This window comes from Lutra lutra, chromosome 18 (genome assembly GCF_902655055.1).
Source record: "Lutra lutra chromosome 18, mLutLut1.2, whole genome shotgun sequence".
Taxonomy (NCBI): Eukaryota; Metazoa; Chordata; class Mammalia; order Carnivora; family Mustelidae; genus Lutra; species Lutra lutra.
This window is the reverse complement of record NC_062295.1, coordinates 26063838-26084503: the sequence shown is the minus strand read 5'-3', so window position 1 is coordinate 26084503 and position 20666 is coordinate 26063838. Positions and strand designations below refer to the sequence as shown.

At 51.1% G+C, this 20666-nt stretch overlaps 1 protein-coding gene across 3 annotated transcripts in view; it reads right to left on the bottom strand.

Moving 5' to 3' along the window:
* CALN1 (calneuron 1) overlaps positions 1–20666 on the bottom strand; it is a 500110-nt gene that overhangs the window by 250858 nt on the left and 228586 nt on the right. Inside the window, exon 1 of one of the 3 annotated variants that reach the window (XM_047714581.1) lies at positions 14753–14859. The exons of the other annotated variants lie outside the window; for them this stretch is intronic. Within the exon in view, the coding sequence (XP_047570537.1) occupies positions 14753–14771 (19 nt within the window). The 5' untranslated portion in view covers positions 14772–14859. Of the gene's footprint in view, positions 1–14752; positions 14860–20666 lie in introns of those variants that run through there. 3 annotated transcript variants of the gene reach the window in all.

Here is a 20666-nt window from a genome sequence, read left to right as displayed (position 1 = left end):
AACTAATTAATTGACATATGGCAGACAAAGGGATAATCTCTGTCAAAAGTTTCACCAGAATGCCCCAACAGAAGAATGAACAAAGGCACAGATTTTCCCCAAAAGGAAAAATACAAGACCAGTGCTCTAACCACTGAGCTACAGATAGCCAAAAATCACATCCAATAGGGTTACTATTTTTTCCCATTAATTTTCTAGTGCAAACGGGTAGAACATATTCCGGGTTTTGTCTATCAGACTCAGTGACATGGTGGGTAGGAAAGTGGCAGGTGCCAGGAAAAGAGAAAACAGGAGCAGAGCGGACAGCATTGTGGAACCGGAGAGAGGCGGGCAGGGGGTCGCAATGCAGGTGTGGAGGTCAGGGCAACTGAGCAGCAACGAGAAGATATTTGGGCTGAGAGAAGGCTGGTAGCCGCGGGTTCCCTGGGCAAGAGAGTTCCAGACCCAGGGACCAGTCTGTGCTAATCCTTGGGTGGCCTTGTGCCTGGTGTGCGGCAGCAATGGTGACGAGGCCAAGGGACGAGCATGAGATGGAGGGCATAAGGGGGGAGAAGTCGGCGGTGATATCGCACAGACCAGAGTGAGAAGGCAGATCATGTAGGGCCTTGTAGGCATTGTTAACACTCTGGGTTTTGCTTTGAGTGAGGCGGGAGTCATAGCAGGTTGCTGAGTAAAGGAGTGAGGTGGCATGTTTTGTGTTAATGTGGTTAAAAAAATGCTTCTGCCCTAGGAAGACATACAGGTGGCCAATATGCACATAAAAACATGCTTCATGTTACCAGTCACCAGGGAGAGGCGTTCAATACCACAATGAGATACCACCTCCACCGGTCCGAATGGCTGTTATCACAAGACAACGAAGGACTCGTGTTGGCAAGGCTACAGAGTAAAGGGAGCCTTTGCGTACTGCGAGGGGCAGGGTCCGTTGGTGCGGGCACGGTGAAAACAGTGGAGGTTCCCCAAAAATCAAAACTAAAATGACCCTATGATCCAGCAATCCCACTTCTGGGTATTTATCCAGAGAAAATGGAAACACTTGACTCAAAAACATACAGGTCGTCCCTCATGTACAAAAGCCAAGATTCGGAAGCAACGCAAGTGTCCATCTGTGAACCAGTGGACAGACGCCGGGTGCGTGTGTACAACGGAACATGACTCAGCCGTCCGAAAGAACGGAATCTTGCCGTCGCAGTGACGTGGGCGGACCTCGAGGGCCTGACGCTGATTGAAGTCAGTCCTACAGAGAAGGCAAATACCGTACAATCCCACTTTGCTTCGGAATTCAAGAACGCAACCGGAACTCACAGAGACAGAGAACAGACCGGTGGTCACCAGAGGCAGGACGGGTTGGGGGTTAAACGAGATGAGTGAAGAGGGTCGAGAGCCACAAACTTCCAGGGGCGCCCGGGGGCTCAGTCAGTTACGCTGCCCACCTCTGATTTCAGCGTCGGTCAGGAGCTCAGGTCCCGTGTTTGAGCCTCACACAGGCCGTGCCCACTGCGGAGTCTGCTTGACGGTCTTCTCTCTCCTCGGCCCCGCCCCTGCTCACACTTTCTCTCTCTCTCTCTCTAATAAATAAATCTTAAGGAAAAGTTTTAGGGCACCTGGGGGGCTCAGTGGGTTAAAGCCTCTGCTTTCGGCTCAGGTCATGATCCCAGGGTCCTGGGATCGAGCCCCGCATCAGGCTCTCTGCTCAGCAGGAAGCCTGCTTCCTCCTCTCTCTCTGCCTGCCTCTCTGCCTACCTGTGATCTCTCTCTCTGTTAAATAAATAAATAAAAATCTTAAAAAAAAAAAGACTTTAAGGCTTGTATACCTTTAGACACAGTGATTCATTTGTAGGAATTTATGCTAAAAGACGTGTACAAAGTTTCATCCACAAAGACAGGTAGCACAGCCTTATTTATAATAAAAATGGGAAACCACAAACAATAGGCAATTAGCTTAATGTAAGATAACAAGGCATTCAGTGGAAAAGAATAGGAAAAGCAGAGATCGGTCTGGATTAATACAGAAATTCAGTGTACGACAACAGTGACATTTCAAATAATGTGAAATGGTAGATTCAAAAAATGTTGTCAGGACAACTAAGTAGATATCTGAAAAAAAAAAAAAAAAAACAAAACATAAGAATAAAACCATCCTCCACATTTTAGACCAAAAAAAAAAAAAAAACATTCCAGAAGGATCAAAGGTTAAAGATATAAAATGAAATCCTAATTGTAATAGAGAAAAACAAAAACAACCAGGAAATTTTTGTATCATCTCAGAGCAGGTAAAAGGCTCTACTAAGCAGGGAACACCCAAGGCTGTAAAATAAAAGATCGATAATCCTACCTAATCGTTAAAAGCTTTAAAAATATTAAAAGCTTTGTCATGTCAAAAAACTCTAGCAAGTTCCGTCAAAGATCAGACAAAAGGTGAAAATATTTACAGCGCCTGTCACAAACGAGGAGCCCACTTCCTTTATATTGGAAAAGCTCTTCCGTACATCAGTAAGAAAAAGGCCGACCAGCCGAAAGAGAAATCTTCAGAAAATGTGTGCAGTTTCCAAGAAAGGAGCTACCAATGGCTCTCAAGCCTATAAAACAACGTTCAACCCAACTCCCGATGAGAAAAATGCAACAAGACATTTGTAGAATATATTTCACGGGCGGGTAAAGCTCAAGAAGGCTGGGAGCATGCTGTGTAGACAAAGTTGTGGGCAGCAGGCTCTCTAAACGCTGAGGGCCGGACTTCAGATTAGTAGAATCTCTTTGAAGTACAGCACGGCGATCTCGATTCTATTAAAACCAGAGCACACTTTACCTCAACCGTTCTCCCTCTAGACGCATCCTCCCGCTGGTATAGCCGCACCCGCATACGGAACGAAGCATGAGCCATGCCTTCGGTTGCCACATTATTTATATATTTGTGTAAAGATCCGATTTTAATGGTCATAAGGGATTACGGTTCATCACGGTAGGTAAGAGATTAGGATTTTTTAAGTCCTTCTTTTTAGAAATCTACACTCAAATAATTACAGACGAAATGATGTAAGGTCTGGGATTTGCTTTAAAATTCTAGAGGGAGGAGGAAGGCCAGCAGATGGGGTACAGATGAAATAAGGCTGGTCCCATGTTAAAGCTGGGTGATGGGTCCCCATGGGGGTACATGCCACTTGCACTTTCCATCATAAAACACTGAAAACTAAAGGGATCTGAATCAATTAAAACACCCACTAGTGTATTGGCTAAACCAATACACTACACCCAAACAATGGAAGACCAATGCAGCCAGAAAAAGAGGAAGAGTCTTCTTTATATCCCGATGTGGAATGACCTGCAATATACGTTGTTCATTAAAAAAAAAAAAAAAAAAAAAAAGCAAGATGTAAACAGGGGTCTGTCAAATACTACCTTTTGTGTGAAAATATACTTAAAAAAAAAAGACATAAACTTGCTCGTAAAAGTAAGGCTATTTCTGGATGAATATACAGGAATCAGACAACTCCCCTGCAGACGGGATCTGGGCAGAGGGAGGAAGGACAGGAAACGAGAGACTCTCACGGCACACGCTTTCCTGCCTTTTGAAATGTGTGCCATGAACGTCTTCGCTACTCACAGAAAAAAATAAAGTGCAAGACTGTGAAAATATACACGAAGTCATCAATAGCGGTTGTTGCTGAAGGTTAAAGGTTAGGAGGGATTATTAAGGTTTTCCAAATATTCTACAAGGAGCACATAATTTGAGGAGAAAGGAAGTTTATGTGGGGAAGGGCGGAAACCAGGAAATGACCTCATCAAGGAGCTTGTCTCAACCATCAAATGGAAAGTGACCCACCGTCCGCAAGTCGCCTGCTGCTGGTCCAGCCCTCTCACTGCAATGTGCTGGGCACCCATGGGCCATCAGGGACCAGGCTGCGTGGGGACCCCATGCAGGGTGAGATCTGACCCAGCAAGCACTTGTGACGGGGCAGGTGGGAAGAGAGGCAGAATGCCAGGCAGGCATGACAGCACCACGTGATGTGAGCTCCAATACCCACAACTGCGGAAAGCTGAGGGGTGAGGGGGGCGGGGGGTGCATGGTGGTAGGGCGGGGGGTAGGGAGGGGCCACGGGAGGAAACTAATTTTGCAGTGGGAGAATGCATAAGATCTTTACAGATGGATGGTGATTGGATTCAAGATTATATGGTGATGATTTGGTTTCGTGTCGATGATAAAATGGCTGACCCCATTTGCTAATTGGGTCCCTTGGTGACTCAACGTTGAAACGGTTCCTCATCATTTACACTGGCCTTCCAGTGCAGAGCTGAGCTAAATTTACTAATCATTCCTCTCCACGCCTTTCAACATCTGCCATGCCTCAGAACCGCACGCTTGCTCCATTTCCAGACTCCGGCTGCTATTCTAAGCGACCTCCATACCCTTAACCGCTGTCGCCCCCCTATCTTTCACCCCCATGCCCCGCACCCATGGCCACATTCTGATCCCCATCCTTGCCCAAAAGAGCTCCAGCTCTGAATCTGACTGTCTAAAGTTTCAGTCTAGGAACACAACCTCCTCTTTTTCCAAGCGTCCCTCCATCGACCTGCTCTCCGGCCTTCTACAACCATTGCCCCCGAGCATTTCTCCAGACCATCAGCCCTTCCGAGGCCTCCCTCTTCCACTCAACCCAACCAGAAGTCACCTTCCAAGGAGACCTTCCACTTCTGTCACTAGACACAGTCCTTGCCCCATGCCTCTATCCAAGCCCTTCATGATTCTCCCCAAACTCCCAATCCCACCTCCCAAATCTCCATCCCCAAAACCTCAGTGAATCCTGTAGTCCCCCAAGTGCTCCTCAGAAAAGAAAGAGGTCGTCAGTCCTCACCCCTCCTCCCTGCAAATGGTATCCTCATGTCCTCCCGTGTTTTCGACAAAAGAGGCATTTGTATCAGACTCACTCACTGGGTTTGCGGCTGCCCTTACCAGCAGGGGGACTGAGAGAAGGTTTCTTAGGGTCAGACAGCCCCAAGGCCATCCCTCACAGTTCCTAACTCAGATGAAGCGCCACACTCTGTAGGTAATCTTGCCTCCCTCATGGTGGCCAGAAGTGCTAGAGGAGCCACACCAGAACGACGTGAGTGTTAACTTCCCGAAAAGTCAGTTTTGACAAAACAGAGAAGGAGGTGGCTAGGAAATGAATTCCCGCTCCATTCCTCTCTCCAGTGGACTGTCCTCAGACAGTGTTTCTGGATTTCATATGTGGACACATCCTGCATAGCTAAGATCTCATAAAACAGCGGCCAGTCCAGCAATGGTTCATTTGGTGTTTGCTTCTCATTCTTCCCTCTTTCACTTCTCTTTTTCCTCATTCTGTTGCCTTGGGTTTCTACCTCTCCAAAGACATTAGCACTTAAGCCTTGCCTCAGGCTCTGCTTCTCAGAGCTAACATGCCATGCATGCTATAAATTCCATTACTTCCTTCCTGTCTAGAGAGTTAGAACCTTATTTTCTCATTTCTATGGCCCGGTTTCTTACAAATGCAGAAAAGCCTAGAGAATGCTGTAAGTGAACCCTTGCAAACCCACAACTAAACTAGGTCAAATCTTAACATTTTGTAATTCTGATTTAATTTTTTCAGAAAACTAAAAAGAAGTTAGGCTTTATGTATCCAGGTGGTGCTCCTGGATCTCTCTCCCTGATCCTACCTCCCTCACCCCACTACCTTGAATTTAGTACTGATCATTCCACTCATGTTTTTTAAAAAAATCTTTACTTATCATAAAAGACTTCACATGGGAGTCCAGAAAAGAAAATATTACAGTAAACATGTGTTTACCTAACGCAGCCCCTTATCAAGACTATACGTTACACCATATTTACTTCAGACGTCTTCGCGGCTTCACGGAAGTGTAATTTGCATACACTGGTTTGAAGCCCCTTATAGATCACTTCTGTTTCCTCTCCTCGGTCCAGTCTTATTGCTGTCCCAGACTTTCATCTGCATTCTGAAGAGATGTGCATTTGTGTGTGTGTACATGTGTGCACGCACACGTGCTGGGCATGCAAACGTAATATAGAGAATACAAACCCATGTACACACTCACACACATACATCTACACATGTGGACCCACACAACCTGAGATTATTTAAGCCACCATATAACACTCCATCTCCAGCTGATGGGTACCTAGGATGCTGGAGCTTACATGAGGGGTAGCCCCACGGTGAGTAATTCTGCATCCTGTGCAGACAGTCCCTGTAGCAGCAGCACAATCAGTGATAAGCTGGAGGCCAATACTTGTACCCAAACACACTGGGCTTGTCCCTGCCCAGTGCGCTGTTGCTGGTGACACTGTGTGTCCCAGTCCAACAAAATGACAGTTGTCGCCTGGGAGAGGGGCCTCCCTCAGACCTTCTCGTCCACCAAGAGAGCTGAAGCATGGAGCACATTTGATGGACACTCTGCCCTGACTAAAAATAACACTGTAAAGTCTTCCTAACATGGAAAGTGCTCATTATTTATTGCCAAGTAGAAAATAAATTTTTAAGCCTTCTGTGCTGTGTGACCATTATTTTCAATGACGAGATTATACTAAAAAGATGCAACAGCGAGCCTGAATGCGGGCTGCTGCTAACATGAAAATGAACAATGACCAGAAGAGAGAATGGTCAATTGAATAAAATGGAAATTGATGAACCAATATGGATATCAATGAATGGATAGACGGATGGACGGATGGACGGATGGACGGGTAGAGATAACAACAATCTCTTGCTTATAGAGTTATACCAATAAACACACAAGAAATGTTGGGCTTCAAAAAACAATCATTTGGTAACCACCACTACCAAAACTGATTCAGGTAAGAATCCTTAATGGATATTAAAGCTCATGAGAATCAGATATTGAAGAATTTCTAAGTATTTCCCCACTAAGTACTTATTAGTTCTGAAGGTGAGAGAGTCATTTTACATTGAGAAGCCTGGCAGACTTTACCTGAATTCAGCGATCAAAGTTAGTATCACAAGTGATGGGGCAGATCACCATTGTACGTCCCCTGATCCAATGTTGCCAGAGGGACCCACCGTCATTACGTCTGTGATATTTCTGCAAAAGCTGGATAACTTAAATTCAGCCATGAGAAAACACGGGCATACCTGGTGAGGGACACGTTATAGGGTAAGTGGTCTTTAATGTCAAAGATGTCCACACGGTGAGAGCAGAAACAAACAAACGAACAAAGCAAACACAAAACGTAAGGAACCTTTGGAAATTGGAGGAAAAAGAAAGAAAGACATCCCAGGTAAATGCTAAATATGATTTCGGGTTGGATGAGTCAGTGAGCGAGATGGTAACTGGGATAACAGGGAAATCCGACGATGACCGTGAATTCCATGGTGGCCCTACAGGACACGAGTCTCCTGATTTTGCTGAGGATATCATGGTTAGCCAGGAGACTGTCTTTGTGGAAAACGTGCACAGAGTACCCAAGAATACTGGGGTATCCCATCTGCTGCTCACTTTACAAAGATTTCGAAGAAAACATTTACATTCCTTTGGGAGGGAGAGAGAATGGTAAAGTACTTTTGGCCCAACGTCAACAATCCGAGAATCGGGTGAGAGATATATGGGAGTTTGCTGCACTATCTTTGACTCTTTCTATCTGAAATTATTGAAAATAAAATGGTAAAACAACAACAAAAGAAAACCCTGCGTGATGTCAATTTAATTACCTCCACACGGCCAAACACAATGCACAATCAAAAACCCCATTTATGAAATGACGTGAGAAAATCTATTTTCTGTAAATCTCAGAATAGAAATTATATAAGCGATATGATTTGCTCAGTGAAAACCCATGTCTAGGGAAAGAAAGACAGGAAGTAAATACAACAAAATACAGAGATAAATTATCATAGAACGAGTGATATTTCAGATGCCAGAGACAGTTGGTGGTGGCCCTTATACTTTATTGGCAAATGCATCTGTGTGTCTGATTTTTTTTGAGATTTTATTTATTTGAGAGAGAGAGAGTGAGAGAGAGAGCACAAGCCGGGAGAGCAGCAGGCAGAGGGAGAAGCAGGTTCCCAGCTAAGCAGGGAGCCCGATGCGGGCCTCGATCCCAGGATCCTGGGACCATGACCTGAGCCGAAGGCAGATGCTTAACCTGCTGAGCCACCCAGGCGCCCCTGGATTTATATTTTATAACCAAATACTATTTTAAAAAACAAAACCAAAATAGGGCATCTGGGTGGCTCGGTGGGTTGAGTGTCTGACTCTTGTTTTCAGCTCAGGTCCTGATCTCTGGGTCCTGGGATCGAGCCCCACATCCAGCTCTGCATTGAGGGCAGAGTCGGCTTCCGATTCTCTCTCCCTCTGCCTCTCCCTCCCTCTCTCTCTCTCAAATAAATAAAATCTTTAAAAAAGGGAGGTGGCAATGAATGAACTGAAAATTTCCCTCAAAATGCCCTCTCCCTTCTGGGGTCCATTTCCCCGAGGCCCCCTGAACTCTCTGAGCGGACGGAAATCCACTTTCACAAGACTCGAGCCATCGGTTCTCATTCCCGATTCTTCTGGAAACTGTTTTTTCCCAACTCTTATTAACCAGTTCCTCTGTGAGGAGCAAACCAGTCACAGACTCTGCCCTTGGAAGGGTTCCCAAGGTACATGCCTTAGCACGGGCGGAGAACGGAGATGGCTAATTTTCAGAGAAGGCGCCTGCCACCCCATTCAACCACATAAAAAGCCATTTGTTTGTGGGGGGAAAAGCCATTTCAACATGAAAATTGGCTCACGACAATATGTCTGATAAAAACTGCAGGCGGCAGAGCCGACCTGTCTCCCCATGACACCCTCCCTCCCGCTCACCACCCCTCCTCTCTCGTGTCCCTCACAGAAAATGAGGTCCTCTCAATGGAAGCATGAGTTGGGATGCTTGCTTTCTTTTCTTTTCTTTTCTTTTTTTTTAAACTCTGGAGCAGTGAATGAGGATTGTTCACACATTCTATGAAAATAAAACAGAAATAAAAACAGGGGCACCTGAGTGGCTCCATCAGTTAAGCGTCTGACTCTGATCAAGAGTCAGGAGATCAAGTCCCAGGTCGGGCTGGGCAAGGAGTCTGCTTGAGATTCTCTCTCTACCCGCACATCCTCCCCCATCTCTCTAAAACCAAACCAAACCACACCCATAAAGCTCTGGGTCATTCTCCTCTTTCTACCTGAACCTAGAGGTTCAGTGTGGTCCTATGTAGCTTGACCCCAAAACTCACCCTCGACCCCTTCCCTGCTTGGTGGTAGGACCTCCACCCTCCAGAGCTGTGGCTTTAGAACAGCACGTCTAAGCACAGTTCACGTTGGCCTCAGCGTCCCCACCAGCTCCCACCACTCAGTGCAGCCAGCATGAGGGCTCTTTAAGACACGGGCAGAGCCCACTGGGATGGCAAGGTCAGACCCCCTGCCCTCGGTGTGCCAGCCTCTTCCCAAATCAGGCCGCCCCCTCCATCTTCATACCTCTCGGCAACCCCGTCCCCACTCCAAGGTTCACGCCAGACACCAGTTGTTGCTGAATTAAGAGCAGACCTTCTCTGTCCCTCCCTAAATGACAAATGCCCATTTATTTTTTTAAGATTTTCAGCCAAAGTCAGGCTGCTTATGAAGCTCTCCTTGGGAAGGAAGGGAAGGGGCTCCCTCTGTCCTCTGGGACCCTGGAGCAGCAGCCCGGGAAGTGGGCTCACACGTGCCCGGGCCAGAGCCCCACCTGCCCTCTGGGCCTCCTGCCGGAACCACCCCGGTGCTTACCGCTCAAACACCAACCCTGGAAAGCCCCTCGGAGGAAGACCCCACACCTGTTCCCATTTGTCAGAGGGTGGACAAAGGAGGAAGGCCCCTGGGGGGGTTCCACCCCAGCCTGTGGACAGGATGTGGTCAGTCCAAGCCGAGGGCACCTAACGCTGTCCACCTGCCCAATGACCCTCCCTGACACGTTCCAGGGAAAGACTCTAACAGAATGGCTGCTCCCGTAGCTACTGGCCCACCAGCTGTCTCCTGCATATAGTGGCGCTCAATACATGTTTGCTCAACGGCAGCCTAAAAGAATGGGCGGAGGCAGCGCTGGCACAATCTCGAGACGTGTGAGCTGACCCTGCACACGAACACTGGGGCGGCCTCAGCCCGGGCCTGGAAACCGCACGCAGGGCAGCAGGAGGCAGCTGGTGGGAGCTCGTCGGCTCACGGGACGGGCTAGAACCTGCTCTGCCTCTCCACAAACGGCCCGGCGCTGCAGGACTGCGCACGGCTGCCCGTCCCTCACGCCGGGGTCCTGCCCTGCAGCCCTGTGGCAGCTGGTCTCCCACTGAGGGGCAGGGAGCGCCTTCCGAAGCTCCCTACCAGGAAAGGTAGAGGATTCCCACCTCCCCAGTAGCTCCCAGTGGGCTGGGACGATAGCAACCCCGAGGACGCGTCTGACCCGGCGCTGTGTTAGTCGACTGACCCAAGGCCACGGTCACTGGCCCCAGTCTCTCCGCCTCCTGGGGAAGGTGGCAACAACTGTCCAATGACAAAGCCGACTTCTTGCCTCCGCTTTCCCCTTACAGGCCCTTGGGGGGTGAGGGACTGCGAGGGGGCGGGGGAGACCCCGCGTTTGAGCTCCCCCACCTCCCAGGCGCTGCGAAGGGTCAGAAGGACAGACAGAAGTGGCCTCCCACTTAGCAAAGACCTTCACGAATCCGCTGCCTGGGCAAGATGGAGCCCAGGCTCCCCCTGTGCGGCGGGAAAGGCCCACAGTGTCTGAACCACGAATGGCACGAGTTCGTGAACACGTTCTCCACTCAGGAACCGATCGGGTTTCTGGGCTAGAGGACCAGAGAAGCCAGCGAAGGTCCCGGTTCTCCTGAAACGTGCCCGTGGGCTCAGACAAGGACTCGGGCGTGAGCAGGAGGGAGGTCCCAGGCGGGGGCAAGGGCTGTTGAACAAAATAAAGATAAAACACGCAGCGGGCGGAGAGGACCGGGGACACGCGTTCTCCCTGCAGATGAGCCCTGGGGCTGAGACCCAGAGAACAGGAGCCGGGCAGGAACCTGTGAGGAAGCAGCCTTGGCAGGGTGCGGCCAGCACAAGGACCCGAGACGGAGGCTCGACCTTGCAGGAAGGGAAAGATTGTGCAAGACCCGGAGCCCGAGACAGGGCCGGGAGCGGCCACATTCAGGCTCCCACCTACCAGCCACACGCGCTTGGGCAAGGGCCTTCCTTCTGTGCCTCAGTTTCCCTGCTTGTAAAATGGGGATGATACCCACATGGACCTCGTAGGCTGTGAAAGCTGAAGGCTACACGACGGGTACAGCGTAGGGGGCCCCGCTGGCTTGGTCGGTTACCGGCGTGGGACCCTTGATTTCAGGGCAGTGAGTCTGAGCCCCACGTGGGCTTACAGATGACTTGAAAAAAAAAAAAAAGACACGTAGAGTGTGTGCGAGACACATAGCAGATACTCAGGAAAAATCAACTGTGACACGTTGACGAGGAAGACGACGATGATGTCAGGGGCCTGCGCCACAAGCCCACCCCAAGGATGGAAACACGAGGCGCCACCCACTGAGCGGACACCACTGTCTCCCTTGAGCACACGGACTTCCAGTCCTCGACAGCTTCCTGGTTGGCCTCTCACGGGCTCCCCCTCCCTGCAAGACCCTGGTTCCTTTTTCTGGAGTTGCTGGAACAGAGCAGCACGGATCGTGTGGTTTAAACAACAGAATTTTACTTTCCAGAGGCTGGAAGTCTGAGATCGAGGGGTTGGCAAAGCTGGTTCTTTTGTTTTGTTTTATTTTGTTTAGAGAGAGAAGGCAGGGAGGGGCAGAGGGAGAGAGAGAACCTCAAGCAGGCTCCACACGGAGCGTGGACCCCACTGAGGGGCTCGATCTCACAACTCTAAGATCATGACCTGAGCCGAAGTCAAGAGTCGACACGTCACCAACGGAGCCCCCCAGACGTCCCCCAGGGTGGTTCTGTCTGAGGGCAGCGAGGGAGCCTCTGTTCCCTCTTCTCCTCTAACCTCTAGAGCTAACGGAGTCTGGAGATCTCTGGTGCTGTGTGGTCCGTAGCCTTCGCCGTCCCACGGTGTCCTTCCACATGTGTCCGTCCAAATTTCTGCTTCTCAAAAGGATGCCAGTCATCCTGGGTTACAGACCACACTAAACACCTCATTTTAACGTGATTACCTGTGTTAAGACCCTATCCTCAAATACGGTTGCGTTCTGTGGTACTCGGCAGGGGGCAAGGACACCAACATCACTTTTGGGGGGACATGGTCTGACCCATAACAGAGCCACCGCTCACCCCTGGGTCTCTGCCATCAGCGTCCCCTCACGCTCACAGGTCCTGTCCAACACTGTCCCCACGTCCAGAGACCAGCTGAGGACATTCTGAGTGTGACCGGAGGACTAGCTTATGTCAGGACTTGACTTCGAGGGGGACACCCTCACATTTGCCACCCATTTCTTTAGGTGTCTGATTTCCTAGGGGAGCCCCGTGGAAACACTGTCTTCACGAAACTGGACCTTTCGTGGCCCAAGGGTCACCGGTAGGAGCCAGCCTTCTAAGGGGACCACAGTCCAATCAAGGACCCACCCACTTCTTGTGCTAACGACAGGGTTTGGCACAACCCGTCTCCCTTTTAGGAAACACTCAGGCACCACAGGACGCAGACATCCAGGAGTCCTGCCGTGGGGGTAACTCCGAGAACGCTGTGTGTGTAGTCCCAGAGGCAGATATCTGGGGCGATCCCAGGGTGAGCAGGCATTGCCTTCTGGGAAGCACAAGGTCCTCAGGAGAATCCTGGTCCTCAGGACCCAACACCCTGCCACCAGCCAACGGAGAGGGACCCCACAGGCCTGGCATCTTCGCCAGTTTCTAGTAGGGTGATGAAGGGGATGGAAACTCTCCTCAGGCCACAGATAAGCTCTCCTGGGCTACTCAGGTCTTTCCGAGCTGCAGCAGGTTATCTGAGGTCACCCCCCCCCCACCACGAGAGAGGTAGGAAAAGAATCAACAACTCCAAATAAGGCACCGTTTGTCCCCAAACGGTCCCCGGGCCCTGGGACAAATAAACGTGAGGGCACAGCTGTGTTCGCGGTGCCTGAAGCCGCATCCCTTCCAAACGGAGGACACATCGAGGACCCCCCCGTCAGAGCAGGACAAAAACCCGGCGCTTACGTCAGCTCCCAGGCTAGCGGAATTGAGCCCCTTTCCTCATAAATCAGCCTAAAATGGTGAATGTTCAGGCTGACACGTTTGCCGGCAGATCTCAGCTGTGTGCCAAGAGGGATGTCCAAGCAGCTGCTCCTCACGGCTCAGGCCGCCGTGGTCCCACCCGCCGGTGTGGCTTACGGTACTGGGTTCGCCATACCCAGGATGGGCACCCGCACCGGGAGGGGCTCCAGGTCCTGCTCTGACCGGAGAGGCCTCACTCCTGTGCGCTCTGTCCTTGGAAGCTTCTGGGTGGCAGGATCTCGGTCAGGAGCCGTCTGCCTGCTGTCAGCGCCGAGCTCCAGAAAGTTGTGAGAGAAGAGGCTGTCTCAGAGGAGAGAGGCCTTTGCCGGTCCCCAGGCCTGTGGCTTCCGTCATAGGACATCAGCTAAGGTGACCCGCGGCTTTAGCGCACGCTGCCCGGTGTCCGTCTGGGAGCCCGTCCGCGCTCACCAGGTTGGTGTCCAGAAACCACAGTCACGGTGCTCGGCCCTCCTGAGATGAGGCTTTCGTGCCTCCTAGGCAGCCTGAGCCATGAGCCACTAACAGTTCCCATCCCAGCCCAGGAGGGTGAACTGGGGCCAGAAGCAACTTTCTCATGAACGGGGCACTAGTGCGGGGCCGGGAGGCTGGGGTCCCATGAGGAAGTGTGCCTGGGATGGTGACAGACGCATCCTGTGGGCAGGACAGCATCAGACTGGACCCGAAAAGACTGTGCTTAGGAACATGTAAAATGATTTGAGCTCCCAAAAAGACGCAATCATGACCAGGAACCAGACAAACTGTTTCCTTTACTACAGAGGCAGTGAGGAAGAGAAAAGAAAAGAAAGAGAGAAAGAGGGAGGGAGGGAGAGAGGGAAGGAAGGAAGGAAGGAAAGAAAGAAAGGAGGAAGGAAGTAGGGAGACACGGGACCAGGTCAGCATTATGATGAACATCTTAGCACCAAGTGGGCCTTCACCCGAGATCTGCGATGTTCTCAGCACACACTTCTGATGACTGGCCCAGAGGGGTTTCACTTGCCATCAGCGAAGGACCAACCGAACCAGCTCCGTGAAAAATCCTCAAACACCTCAATTTAGTCTGTGGAGTCCTGAACGACAGAAGCCCAAGGTTCGCTCCCACAGGGCTCCGTTGAAGGCCGCCATCACACCAGTACCCAGAACCCACGCTAAGCTCCTCTGCAAAGAGCACTGGGCTCCTGGGATGAAAACGGCCTGAGGAACCCTGGCCCCTTCTCTACAAATACAACCACGGAGACCCCGTGTTATAGACCGAACTGCACCCCCTTGCCCCTCCCCGCCAAGTTTACGTGGAAACCCTGACCTCCAGCGTGACTAGGTTTGGAGACAGTCTTTAAGGAGGTCATCAGGCTTAAAGGAGGTCAGAACATGGGGCCCTAATCTAATGGGACTGGTGTCCTTATGAGAGGCAGAGACACCAGGGCTCTCTCTCGCTCTCTCTCCCGTGCACACACAGAGGAAAGGCCGCGTGAGAACATGGTGAGGCCGCCGTCTGCAGCCGGGAAGAGAGCTCCCCCGACACATTTACCTGCTGGTGTCTTGGTCATGGGCTTCCAGCCTCCAGAACTGGGAGAAAAGAAGCCTCCGTTGTTTACGCCTCCCGGGCTGTTGCCTGCTGTCAACGGCAGCCCACGGTGACAGACACCGCCTCCCTCGGAGTTCAAAGTGAATGCTCCCCCCGGACGAGCAGAAAGCTTGTGTGCTCGGGGCAGCTGCGACCAAGGTGGGGACAACGTATCTGTCATCCTACTTCCGCTGTCACCAATTATTATAAACTTCATGGCTTAAAGCAACACAGATTTATTCTCTTCAAGTTTCTGGGGGGGGGGGGGCAGGAGTTGGAAACAGGTGTTCGGGGCTAGAATCATGGTGTTGGCAGGGATGGTTCCTTCGGGAGGCCCCAGAGGAGAATCCTTGACTTTTCCAGCTTCCAGAGGCTTCTCAGGACCCCTTTCTCCACCCCTTCAAAGCCGTCTGTGTGGCATTTTCTCTGCTTGCTAAATGCGTCCCCCTTGCAAGGGCCCTTGTGACTACACTGGGCCCACCAGGTCATCCAGAAGAATCTCTTAATCACGTCTGCGAAGGACAGTATAACATATTCACAGTTTCCAGGACCAGAACGTGAACATTTTGGCGGGACAGGCCAGGCAGGGCTTCCAGCCTACCACAGGCAACAGCGGGTGGAATCGCTTTCTGGGGTTCTTCAGAAGAGGCCCACATCCCAGGGAAAGCCGAGGTCTGTGAAGCCATCAGAGCCCAGCAATGGACCTCTGGGTTTACCTGGTGATGGTCGATCGCTGCCTAGGGAAAGCAGACGCAGGGGCTCTGTAGGCAAACTAGTGTGGGGAGAACAGGGCCGGCTGCTTGGAGAGGACCCCTGAGCGCTGGACACGGGTTGGAAGAGCCCTGCACCCTCGGGCCACACGGCAGGAGGCACCCTTCAGCACATCATGGGTGGCCAGGCCCGCGGCACCAGGACCCAGGCTATGAGGCCTGGCTAACGTCCCACACTAACACAAGTGGAGGCACTTCTGGAAACCGGCTGTAGGAACAGGACCGGCTGCTTCCCTTTTTACCACAGTGACAACCTTCTGGAAAAGGGTCTGGTGCAGCTCGGGCCGGGAGTCCCGACACATTGAGACTCGCCACCACCACACACAGGTGCCCTGCCCGAGCAGAACGTTCTGTGTTGGGAGTCCTCTGGGTGACAGAGCTCAAAAACCCCCAACTCCTGCTAAAATGCCCCCCGATCACAGAACCTGACATCACAAGCCCGTCTGGCCTCCTGGCCCTCTCCCTGGCCCCCTAACCCTCAGAGACTTCAAGCCACAGGCCTGAAAGCTCCAGCGTTGGATGAAACCCTGAGTGCGTACACAGCGGTGTGCAGGGCCTCGAGGACACCGGGATGTCCCAGTCACAGCCTCGGCCACAGACAGGGGTGACGACCGTGGCTGCCAGGATATTTCCGGAACGCCGGCGGGAGGTATGCAGTCGCGGTCTCCTCTGTTAGTAAACACCGGCGGCTCGAGCAAACAAATGAGCTGAGCCCACCTGTCCCTGGGGGAGGGCCTGATGGATGACACGGGAAGGAGCGTCTCAGCTGATTCATTCGTTCATTTACCCATTCTGCAAATATTTGTCGAGCGCCTCGCACACCAAGGACTCAGCTGAGACACACAAAGATGAATCAGGCACGGCTCTTGTCCTTAAGAAACCCCTGATCTAGGAAGATAAACAAGTACATAAAAAACACCGATACTGGGTGATAAAAACAGCAGGAAATCCATGTACGCGTGCCGTCAACGACAGGAAAGGGGGGAATCGGCTTTGTGAGTCTAAACTTTCAATTATTCAGTCAACGAATATCTCCTGAGGCCCAACCACATGCCAGGCTCTCTCAGCCCTGGGAATCCAGTGGGAAGAGACCAGGACAATTCTGAGCGCAGAAGGTCAGTCCCAGCCTGTGAAAGGTCCAGACTCAGCCCATTCACGGCGACAGAAAGCAGAGCGGTAGTTGCTCACGGCCAGTGGGATTAGGAGGAGGAGTGGGGGCCAATGGGAATGTTGGGGAGGACGGGAAAGTGATGAAAATGCTCCAGCAGTGACTCTGGGTGGCCGTAGCTGCGTAACTCTGTGCGTATATTGGAGACAATTATATCGTAGACTTTCAATAGGTCAATGGAATAGAAACTTTATCTCAATAAAGCTGTGTTTTGTTTTGTTTTGTTTTGTTTTGTTTTGTTTTGTTTTGTTTTGTTTTGAATCATGGTGGTTGTGGGGCGCCTGGGTGGCTCAGTGGGTTAAGCATCTGCCTTCGGCTCAGGTCATGATCCCGGGATCCTGGGATCGAGCCCCACATCAGGCTCTCTGCTCAGCGGGGAGCCTGCTTCCCCCTCTCCCACTCCTCCTGCCTGTGTTCCCTCTCTTGCTGTGTCTCTCTCTGCCAAATAAATAAAATCTTAAAAAAAAAAATCATGGTGTGGAGAAACACAATTAAGCAGTTACAACAGCACAGAACCATGTCTAAGATGGAGAATTCCCGGGTGCTCTGGGATGTACGCAGGGGTTTCTGACAAGGCCTAGTGAAAGAACCTTCTGGAAGATTTCCCAGAAGAAACGACATTTAAACTGAAATTCGCTTCTACAGAAGGACTTAGTCAAGCAAAGTGAGAAGCCAAAACCGCTCTTAGGCAGTCGGAGGGAAGCATGTAGAGGGAAGAAAACACATGGTGTATCTGAGAAACTGAAGAAAGTTCCGGAAAGGGGGAGACAGAGTGGAGGGGTGGGGGAATGTGGGGGAGAGACGGAGAGGCAGGCGCAGACCTCTCTGTGAAAGCCATTATGATTCCAGAAGATGCGACTTCAGCTGCGAGGCCAAGGGAAAGCACGGAGGCCCGAGGACAGGACGGACGGAATCCGATGTGCGTTCTGCTCACGCAGCCGGCTGACACCTGAATATCACATGGTACCTCTGAGGCCACATTCCGGGGACAAAGCTGTGAACGGAACAGGCAAGGTCTCCTCCCTTACGCAGTTTACATAATTACGAGCAGAATCGACAGAAGCGAGTGCGCAGATGGGCCAGCCAGACAGTGGCAGCCCGGCGAGCCCTCTCCGACCACAGGGGTGTGGGGAGAAGGGCTTGGGGGTAGGAGTGAGGTGGGTGTGGGGGTGTGTGCAGTAGGTCTGGAGGAAGGCCCCCCAAAACCACACACCCTCCCTCTGCACCCCCATCCCCACCTCCTCCTGACCTGTGGACACGGCCCCTATCGTGCAGCGCACGTGCCAGAAAGTCACCTTTCCGGCCTCCAGCCCGAACACAGACCGTGACCAGCCAGGACCAGTGCGAGCAGAGCTGCAGGGGAACCTTGTGGGACGATCCTCCCCGTTCACGAAAAGTGACATACGCACGACACGCGTTCCTCTGCTTGACACGGCTGTGTCTGCAAGAGGGGACACCAAGAAGTGTCACAGCCGTCTTGCCAACCCGGGGGGAGTGGGGCAGCGTTGGGGACTCACTGACGCGTCTACGTCACTCAGGCAGCCTGGACTGTCCCCACGCTCACTTCTCATGATGTGTCGTTTTACACGAGCAAAAAGCCAGGCGCGGGTTAAGCGGCTCGTGTTGGCTGCTCTGTGCGCCGCACCCAGCACCGGCTCAGGGACCTGACGCGCAGGGCCAGGCCACTGGCGGGGGGTGCGAGGAAGGCGGTGCACGAGGCATTCGGGAGCGAGAGCCACACGGCTTGGCGATGAGTCGTTAGGGCGGGAGAGAAACAGGTTCTGACATCCGTGGCTTCCGCAGCTGGATAGGTGGACTGTCCCTCCCTGCGCCAGGGAGCCCCGCGAGAAGCACAGATGTGGATAACTGGGAGGTTACTTGGAGAGGCCGGAAGGAAGGATGGACAAGAATGAACAGAAAGGCACCGACCGGAGCACATCCTAATGACACCCCTGCATCCCGTCGGGCTGCGCTCGAAAGGACACCATGACAACTGACCTCCAAGGACACAGTGCCTCTGCTGAGGCCACCCGAAAATCACTGGTTCCCCTCTGAGTTCTAACGACGGACACAGGGAAGAGGCGGCATCGGTCAGAATCATCCACGTTAAAGAATATTTTATTTTTATGCAAGGCTAGAGCTCGTGGCTCGATAGGGACGTCTTTGAGCCATTCCAACCCTGAGAAGGAAACGAATAAACTTGCAAATGCAAAGCAGGGTTCTAGCGAGGGGATGTGTCCCCTCCCTACAGCCCATGACGCGGAGGGCTGAGACAGGCATAATGCCCCTGCGGCGCTGCTGGGACAGACGCATCCCCCTGCGTGCCACTCGCTGCAGAGCCAGAAGAAGTGGGTATTCTCGCTCCCAGCCTCCTTGACAGGTGGGGGGAACCACTCCGCCGAGTCACGGCCAGTGAAACTGAAGTGGAAACGGACAAGGGCTGGGGCGGGCTGGCTCTGGGTCTGCTGACCGGAAGCACAGATGAGCGGTCCCTCGGGATCTCCCTCTTCCCTGCTCTCGACAGAGTCAGGCCACGATGCCTGGAGCTTCGACAGCTCGTACTGTGACCATGAAGACACCAGTGAGAGAAAGAAAGGAAGGAAGGAAGAAAGGAAGAAAGAAAGAGAGAAAAGAAAGAAGGGAGTAAAGAAAAGAACAGATGACAAGAGGGGATGGTGGAGAAGGATGGGGAGGCCTGCCTGGTGTCATGGATTCCCAGAAACCAAGTGGAGTGACTTCTGCTTCCAGATTTCCCGCGGGAGAAAAAAACGCACCCTATTTGTTTAAGGTACCGGTGTTTGGTGACTTACCGCTGAAGGTGGTATTTGAATTTGAGACTTGAAATGCAGCAGCAGGTAACAGACCCGAAAGCGTGGAATTGGAGGAGAGAAGAGGCAGGCGGCTTGGCAGAGGAGAGCAACTGTTCTGGGTTAAAAAAGTAGTGATTCTTGCAACGCGGTGGAGACAAATCTCGATGTCGAAATTGTTTTGACGATGTATCAAGACAATGCAGATTCAGCTCCAAGATTGTGTGTATGTGCGTGCACATCAGTGTGTGTGTGTGTGTGTGCACATGTCTGTTATATGCATGGTCTGTCATATGTAACACAGATTATATGGTACAGAGAAGTACCATGGCAGTGTTACATGGTATTGTAATGTATACACACTACTGGGAAAAAAAATGGAAGAATGAAATTTCAACCCAGAATTCTGTCTCCTCTGAAACCATCTTTCAAAAATAAAGGCAAAATGAAGACATTTTCAGACACAGGAAAGCTAGAAGAATTTGTCTCCCACAGCCCTAAATGGAACGGACACCTGACAGAAACTCCATCTCCAGGAATAAATGAAAAGCACTCGAAATGAGAAATAATTGGGTAAATTAAAAAGTTTACTTTTTCTTCCTTCAACTAAAAAAATGCTGACTAGTTAGTGAAAGTTTTGTAAAGTTCAATATCGAGGAATTCATAACATATGTTGATGACGAGTACATGACAACACTGCCACACGGACTGGGAGGATATAATGTTATACGTATGGACACATATACGCGTCACATACTGGATACATGTAATACACTGTTTATATATGTAATTATAGTATTACAGGTTCCTAAGATTCTACACGAAGTGGAATCCTATTAAGCCTAAGTAAACTGTGGTCAAGGATGTGTATTGTAATCCCTAGATCTCACGCGCACACACACACATACACACACACACACTCAAAGCAGTCTGAGCTAAGCATGTAATGGAGGGATTAAAATTAAACACCAAAACTTATATTCCATTAACCTAAAAGAAGGCAGGAAAGGAGACACAGAGGGAAAAGAGCACATATGGATCAAATAGAAGAGAAATAACAAAAAGGTAGAAAGAAACCCAATTATACAATAATTACATTTTATGTAAGTCAACTAAACATTCCAATTAAAAAA